This window comes from Ahaetulla prasina, chromosome 3, assembly GCF_028640845.1.
Source record: "Ahaetulla prasina isolate Xishuangbanna chromosome 3, ASM2864084v1, whole genome shotgun sequence".
In the NCBI taxonomy this organism is placed as follows: Eukaryota; Metazoa; Chordata; class Lepidosauria; order Squamata; family Colubridae; genus Ahaetulla; species Ahaetulla prasina.
In genome coordinates this window covers 132,174,818-132,183,151 of record NC_080541.1, presented here as the reverse complement: position 1 = coordinate 132,183,151, position 8,334 = coordinate 132,174,818, and the positions used below count along the sequence as shown (strand labels likewise).

At 37.1% G+C, this 8,334-nt stretch overlaps 1 protein-coding gene across 1 annotated transcript; it reads right to left on the bottom strand.

Annotated features, from left to right (window-relative positions):
• Nucleotides 1-2,123: 2,123 nt before the first annotated feature.
• On the bottom strand, nucleotides 2,124-7,461 carry RGS2 (regulator of G protein signaling 2). Its single transcript, XM_058177971.1, has 5 exons — nucleotides 7,325-7,461; nucleotides 5,563-5,664; nucleotides 5,398-5,459; nucleotides 4,223-4,389; nucleotides 2,124-3,192 (listed from the first exon to the last, which is right to left on the bottom strand). Exons 1-5 carry the CDS (start codon nucleotides 7,432-7,434, stop codon nucleotides 2,998-3,000), a joined length of 636 nt encoding a protein of 211 aa, XP_058033954.1. The 5' UTR covers nucleotides 7,435-7,461; the 3' UTR covers nucleotides 2,124-2,997.
• Between the last annotated feature and the right edge of the window lie 873 nt (nucleotides 7,462-8,334).

The following is an 8,334-nucleotide window of genomic DNA, read 5'->3' as shown; positions in this document are numbered from 1 at the left end:
AGGATGGTGATGATGATGATGGTGATGATGATGATGGGAAAGAGGAAAGGAAAATTTCTTCCAAGGAATCCAAAAATGGTTTATTCTATGGTCTAAAACATAATTCAGTTGGTTTAGCCTGGATTAATATCTGAAAACCTCATGTGTATGAACTATAATATACTGTCTATGGACTTAGCTATGATTCATTAATATGGCTTAGTTCATTTTAATCCTTATGAATTAGATTTATAATCATGAAGTACCCAGTCTGTATTTATAGCTAAACTTTGGCCTTATTGAAATTTATTTTTTTATTTATTTATTTATTTATTTATTAAACTTTTATACCGCCCTTCTCCCGAAGGACTCAGGGCGGTGTACAGCCAAGATAAAAAGCAATAAGTATACAAAGTTAAAAATCAATTTAAAATACCTATTCAATAGTGGCCGAATTAAAACCGTCATTTGGAGTGCCAAATCATATGTTCTAATAATATGTATCTTAGAGCAGCAGAATACAGTATTGCTAAATGTTTTGAGGATGGGTGTCATTCTTTATTGAAGAATTTAAATCTATATCATTTTATGGAAAGAATGAGATTTATGCCTTTTCAAATGGGGGACTAGTCTAATTTCTAAATGGTCTTGTTAGTTGCCAATACTGTTTCTATGCAATTATATTCATTAAGTATGGCTCAGTATGGCATTTTGTAGGGAAATACATGCCCATTTATCAAAATAGCAAGCAAAATCAATTAAGACAAAATAACTTCCCTCATCTTAGTGGTTTCCACTGATTTTTGAGGAGGCTGAAAATTTCAGGAGCATCACATTATAAAAGCCTAGAAAATCCATGGTATTTATTAAAACAGGCTTAAAACAAACCTTTCTCTCTTGTTGCTTCCAATCACAGGAGAAAAAAACTTGGTTTAGGTTTAGGTCACTGTTTCTCAACCTCAGCAATATTATGGTTGGAGAATTTTGGGAACTGAAGTCCATACAGTAGCTTGTTTAGGCTATGTCTCACTCCTAATAGTTGAGAACTACACAAACATATTATGAGAGATTTTTTTTAAAACAAAAAAAAAAACTCTATTTCAACCCAAAGTAGCTTAATTAGAAATCAGTTTTAGTACATGAGATCTTTTTGTACTGACCACGGTTTAGATCCAGCGCTTAGTGAACTGGGAATTTGACACCTGGAATGTACCACTCGTACAGAGCAAATGAGGATTACACGTGATGAAATATGATATAAACACACATCACATATTTACACGTGATGAAATACGATATAAACACACCAATTGCCATACTTTCTAGGCCTTCTCCCTCCCCACTCAACAGTCTATGAAAGGAATGCTTTGTAAAAGATTCTTAGTCATGGGGTTCCCACACTCTGAAATAGTTAGTGATCCCTGATAATTTTATTGCTCCGTAAAGCTTTAAAGATTTCCATCCTGCAATCTTCAAGAACAGGAAACAGAAGTGGTGTTCTCCCAATCTCCCATTGTTCGCTAGAATAACAGGATACCTGTTACTTTGTAGGACAATTAAAAATTGCAGAGAATGATCACTCCTTTCTTTCAGATTATCTGAAAGGACTGTCACTCTGGGATGACTATGTATCCAGCTGATTTTTAATCAAGTGCCAAGAGCTTGGCTGATAACGGCTCACAGGACCATGAACAGATCTTGCAAGTTACCTTATCAGCAAAACTTTTACATGATTTAGGTAGGACTTGATTAAAAGTCAGCTGGATACACATCATCAGTTTAAATCCCCAATTGCATCCCAGCAATTGTGCCTTCTTACAATCCATTATATGATCCTCAGGGTATTAATCTTATTTTAAATTTTGCATGTGTTCACAGGTAATTTTCTGCAGCCAGTGTTTTCTTGACATTTCATAGGAAATGGAACTACGGTGCTGTACCCTGGGTTCGCCATTATATGTTGTAACAGGAAATAGCTCAATCTTTTTGCTTTAGCTGGCAGTTAGAAACCACTGGAGCAGTAAAACGATCTTCTAGTGGCTTCCTGATTTTACACATCACACTGAGCTAAATCATTGAGTGGTGGTTTAGCTTAGCCTATACAACCCATTTCCCCCCTCCAGCCCCAAAGAAATGAAGAGAAGTTGTTCTTAATAAAATAAAAATAATTTATTGAAACATCTGCTTCTCAAAACAGAAGATGACTTCACTGAAGCCTGTCCTTAAAGTCAGTACGTTCAACATTGACAGGAGTGTACAACAAATAAACACACACACACACACACACAGAGCACTCATTTGAATTCTAGACCAGGTTTTACTCCAAAATGATACATGCCCAGACTGAATTTGTCCCTAGCCAATTAGCAGATCATCATGCTCTGTACTTTAAATCAATTAAGTAATTGCTTTTATCTCGAAGAAATCATACCGCAATATTGGTATTTGTTGTAACAGTCATGAGGCAATCTGCTACATCTGCACAAAGCTGCATGATCTGCAGGGAACAACCTGCCTAGGGAAGCTGATACAGCGATGATTACATACTGCTGGCTATTTATTTAGAAACAAAAGCCAATTATTCAAAGTATTTGTCAGGTCTCACAAAAGGTCAGCCTGCAAGAACAGTCCTAGAGCTTGTTTATATTTAAATATACACAGAGGGCACTGTTTTTTCTTATGAGCATCAGCATATCCAGGTTGACAAAGCTGGATGATCCACACCAGTCCAATGCTGCCCAAGACATTACAAAAACATATATGGGGAGGAAAATCAGCTTTCCTTAATAACTGGCCAGCAGTTTGTGTGGTTACCTTTAAACATTAATAGGGCAACTTGCTAGTCTGCCCAAGTCAACTATAGTTCCATCAGCTGAATAACTGTAAATTGCCATTTGGGCAGATATCCTTTGCATTCAGTTCATCGGACCCACTGAGCCAGCAAAGACACATGGTCCTCTTTCCTTTATTTGGCAAATTTATTCTTTGGATTTTTCTTCCTCTTCCTGCTTTATGAGTTCATGTCTCCTGAGAGTCTCTGCTGATTGGTGACTTTCTGCACAATTCCTGGTAGAACTCAGATTCTAGGAAGCGAGGGTAGGAATTGTTCTCCATTAAACTATAAACTCTCTTCTGGGCCGCACTGAAGCATGTGTGCGTGGCTTCTTCAATGCTCTGAGCAATACTGTTTTTAGTCTGAAAGTCTATGTTGATCTGTAATACAAGAAGAAATTCATAAGGATACTGGTTTCACGGATAATATGCTCTTCAAAAATGGCTGGGCTACAGGATATTGGATCCTCAAGCTAGGTTCATTCCCCATCATCAAATAATCAGAGGCCAATTGCTATACATCTGTTAGCCAAAGCAAACCTATAGGGAAGAACAGTTGTTTTTAAGCAGTCCTCCCGTTCTGGTGCCCTCCTTCGTGATACTCTCCAAATAGCATAGCATTCTGAGAACTGAGGTCCAACTCATCCAGAAGGCTGTTTTAAAGCAATTTAAGGTGTGAATGATAAAATTTCCTTTCCGCTTGACAAATCCTCCTGCCACGCTAATTATGATTCTCAAGATTTTTTTAAATGTGCATTATGCTTCTACTTGTACAACTATTGGATCTATGCAATGTTTTAATTTTGATCCAGAAAAGGTGCTTCAAAAATTGAACAAGCAACTCCTTAAAACAAATACAACTGTTATTTGTTGTACTAGAGTAACTGTGTCAGTACTTTGATTTTCTGCATTGTCCACACAACTCTGGAAATACATACATGCTAGTATTCACACTTCTGCATATTCTGAAGCACTGTTTCCAAATCCTAAAGCATTGCATAACTCCAATAGCCACGACTGAGAAAACCGTGTATGAGATGTCTTCGAGAATTCAGTGTTTTCTGAAATCTTTTATTATATAGAAGAATTCAGTTTGTCCTTTCCAAATTTCTGTCATGCATCCTAAACCTATAGCAGTGTATTGACACACAAAGTTATAGAATTTGAGAAATAGTAAATGGGTAGCTTTTGAATGACATTCTCAGGCAAGACTATATATAATGGAATAGAAATCTAAAAGGAATTTTATTAGAATTATAATTAACTTTTAAAATTTATTGACCATTATCTGTTAAGCATATTATTCTTTGGAATAATTCTCAGCTCTTTATTAGTGAAACCAAAAGCCCAAGAACATTTCTTTCGTTTAATTGAAGTAATGAAAAAGAGCAGTTTAAGGCAGTCTACTTGCCTCCTTAGGAGCTTCTTTTTCAATGAAGTCACTATAAATCTTCTTAGCTTTGACTGTCAGTTTTTGTGGGGACTTAATTTTCTTGTAATCCTCACAGGCCAGCCAGAAGTCAATGTTCTCTTCACAAAACTCGGATTTCAGGAAAGCTCTGAAAGCTGCCAGACCATCTGCAAAGAAATATGAAAAAGATCAATTCATGCAAAGCATCCCAGGAATGTTGTAGATATAACACACACATTTCTTTCCTTCTCTCATGCTCTTGGATTTTTATGTCTATCCCTCCTCTAAATTGTTTAAGAAAGATGTACCAGAACAAGTCAGAAAAAACATGAGTAAGCTGAAGTAGTTGGCCAATTTTTACAAGTTGAACTATTGTAGATTGCTAAATTTAAACAATTGTGCTCTTTTGTCCACTAAGGTTTTTTTTTTTAAAGAACATTTCTCTTTTGGACTTTGATAGCATGTGTTAACCTTTAAACTGGAGAATATGTTTATGGAAGAGCTATAAACTCTTGGAAGACAGCCACAATGGAAAGAGTGACCCAAGTCCACTTTGCAGCAAATAGGACGCATTTGGAAAGTTTAATAGGACCAAGATTTCTTTTGCGTAACTGACACGCTAACAGAGCTTCTGTATCTTTAATTGAAGTGTGCATTACAATTGTTTAAAAAGAACTACTGTACAATGAGTTTTTATTTATAATAACGGTTGAAAAAAAATCAGCCCTGGAAACTGGTGCCATATCTAGGATCCATTTCAAGAGAAGAATGAGACCTTAAGGATCCTGAGACTTCAAATTTCAACTAAAGTTGGGACCTCTGCATTTCCAACTCTTTAACTACCGATGGGAGTTTTTAAACCTACGAATGTTAACTATAAGGTCAACTAAAAATACAGAACAAAATTGCAGAAATACAACACATAGGCAGTTACTTCACAGAAAGCATCTGGGAATTGTGCCTAAAGGGGGAAAAAAAATTTTTTTATTGCAATCTGGGGCCCAGGCAGTTCAGGACTAAACTAGGAATAAACATTACTAGCAAACTGCAAACATACATCCGAATTCTCAGTAGCTAAGATTCTGGTTCGTTCCCTTCTGGATCACTTTTCCTGAAAACTAACTTTCTAAAATTAGCAAATATGCTCATCTGTTAATTTTTTTAAGGCAACTTACATTTATTAGCTAGAAGTTCATCAAATGCTTCTGACCACAGCTGAGCTTCTTCAGGAGAAGGTCTGTGAGAAAAGATAAAATTGTTTAAGCTTTTTCAAAGGGCATAGATTCTATAAATAATTTGACTACATAAAGATTCAACCATGTGAAATATGAAGTACATACCTGAAACATGTCTTTTGTTGTCCTTTCTTGTTAGCCTTTGCATTGGTAGAATTGGAGGAATTCTGCAGAAAGTAATTCAATCTTGCTTTCCAATCTTTTAGGCTAAAATCAAGGGGGAAAGTATAAATAAGTTCAATTGTCCTTTTACCAAAAATGCCATATAGTTTAAATATGTGGCTAATAACTATAGATGGGGTTCAGCTTGCATTAATTTAACATTAGCAGAGCTTGGTTGTAGCATTGGTTTCCCAGATTGATTTGGAAATTTACTACTACAGCTAGTAATAACTAATGCACATGCACATCTTCATTCCCCAAGACATGAATTATGTGAACCAAGTTATTAACCATATTTAAGAAATATTAAAGAGCAATGCTATGAGTTGCTTGATGCTCACTAGCCCATTCATTTACAAGAAAATTCTTACATATTGTTTGTGGCAGTGAACCAACGAGTGTTCCAGAATACAGGTTCAGTAGTGAATAGTACGTTCTACGGTATATTGCAATATATTAGAGCTATAATTATGCTATAAAGTAGTAGAAAGGCAAGACAGGAAATCCCATTCATTTTTGTTGTTGCAAAGAGACCTAAATGAAAGCAGTTTTATATTCTGGATCTTATCCTTAACTTTCAAAGTAAAAGTGTTTGCACGCTGCAGACTGCCTAATATAGGATCAGTTGCAATTATCACATTCTGCAGAAGCAAATTATTTTTTCTCAGCTTCCAAGGAATTTTCCTTTGCAGGCACTTTTAATTCTCTGCAGAGATTAGTAGTGAATCAAGATCACTCATCTGCAGGACAGTAATACTTCATATAATCAGCAAAAACAAGGAAGAGTTAATCTCACAAGTAGCACTCACCTTTCATTCTAATGGAAAATCTACCTTATTTACTCAAGAGCTGGGCTAGTGGCCAAACTGTATGACTCAACATGATTAAAAAAAAAGGAAATTTAAGAAGCAAAACTGCCTCCGAAGAATTTTAGCCTTTTAAGTGAATTAGAATACTGGCAGACCAGAATTTAGAGGGAGGACTTCCTTTGTTTCATTCTTTCTAAATGCTTCCAAAGCAATTGGATGCACCTTCATACACCCTATTTTTATTCTGTTTCACAGCACCAATGCACAAGAGGAAGTGCTTGTAAGCCTCCATTGTCTTAATGCATCATACAGGCAACACCTATGCATACAACTTGAGAAACGGAGGTGTTGAAAACCCAGAATTAATTTATTGAGATTAGTCATTTTGGGTACAGTAGGCACGTATCCTGCACTTGAAATATTTTTGTAATAAATCAGCTGCTTGGCTTTGCACAATAAGTCGAACCATAAATCAAACAGCCCGAGATCCCACAATGTAAGCCATAAAGAAACGGCGGTTGACGTTATCATGCTGTACAAGGATTAATAAGCGTTCTCAACATTGTCCATCTTCCTTTATTTCCCCAGCAACTTTAGAAATGCGCTCATTCCACCAACGCAGTGCCGTGGAAACCTCTCGGAAGCGCAAAAGCCCTCGCTTAAAGCCTCCAAATTGGCCGGAAGGGGGAAAAAAAAAGTATCTTCCTGAGGCTTTTTCCAAACTAACAAAGCAATTCCTGTTTAACGATGTCAGAGACTATTCAGTTCAATGGTGTCTGATCTATGACCGTAATAAACTGAATTGAATTGACTAAAATATGCTGATTGCAGCATTGTAGCCATATTTCCACCCCCCCCTCTTTTTTTTAGTTTTTGCTTTCGATTTAAATACTCACATGGTTTTTTTCATCTTGCCCTTTTTCTCTTCTTTGCTCTGGCAACGGCTAGCGCTTTTCTCCATTCGGCTGCGGTCGTGCTGGAACGCCAGAAACATTACACTCTGCATGCTCTTCCGCTACACAACGTCTCAACCTAACACCAGACTTTAGCGTCTCTCGTATCCGCGGGTCCCTTATATAGGTGGGAGGCGGGGCTTGGAGCGCCCGCCTTTCGTCCGCTGATTTGCTTTTCCAGACGACAATCAACCAACACCTCCCATATAAGGCGTTTGCCCGCGAGGGGCTCAGAGAAGTGCTGCTCTGACGCAAAAAGTCGTCTTCTATCCATCTTGCTCTGAAAGTACTGGTTGGTCCAAGGCTTCCTTTTCTCCCCTTCCTTTCTTTCGGCAAGAACGGCGTTTTCATTTAATTTTTTTTTAATTTTAAAAATAGAGCTTTTTAAATAACTACATCTTTGGCTGTCAAGGTAAAAATAGGCGTCCGGAAAAACCCTCTGCAAATTAGGAGATGCAAAATCCATTTTTGTTTGTTTCTTTTTTGGGGGGCGGAAGGCTTTTTTGGGGGGTGGGGAGGGAGAGTAGGTGTTTTGTTTTGCAGGCAAGTTAATTGCCAAAAGGCTATTCAAGAGGAAAGGACTTCTAACAGATGTGAACCAGTTTCACCCTGCAGGTTTTTAGTACATGAGGATTAAATCCTCAAACAACAAAGCTTGCTGGTTTCATAGGTTTGCATTAGAAAACGAGCATTTGCTACGATCACTACAAGAATTTTCTCAATAAAAATGGGTTTTATAGGTTTAGGCTGTTGGGCTCCTGGGAATAAATCCCAGCGAATTCAATAAAACATTTTTGAGTAGTGAAACAGTATTTTAAGGTGGGGGGATGAGGAGAGAGAGAGATTGAGATTCAGAGTGAGAGATTCAGATTGAGATTCGTGACAAAATTCAGAGGTTATGGGAAATAAGTGTTTTCGTCTTGGTCTAGAACACGCTGTTATGTGTGTGTTAT

What these genes read in the sequence shown, in the direction of transcription:
- RGS2 (XM_058177971.1), bottom strand. Translation starts at nt 7,434, where the DNA reads ATGCAGAGTGTAATGTTTCTGGCGTTCCAGCACGACCGCAGCCGAATG. An exon ending in GGCAAGATGAAAAAAACCAT is followed by an intron (nt 5,665 to 7,324) that starts GTGAGTATTTAA and finishes CCTTGATTTTAG; the next exon opens with CCTAAAAGATTGGAAAGCAA. An exon ending in CAACAAAAGACATGTTTCAG is followed by an intron (nt 5,460 to 5,562) that starts GTATGTACTTCA and finishes CTTTTCTCACAG; the next exon opens with ACCTTCTCCTGAAGAAGCTC.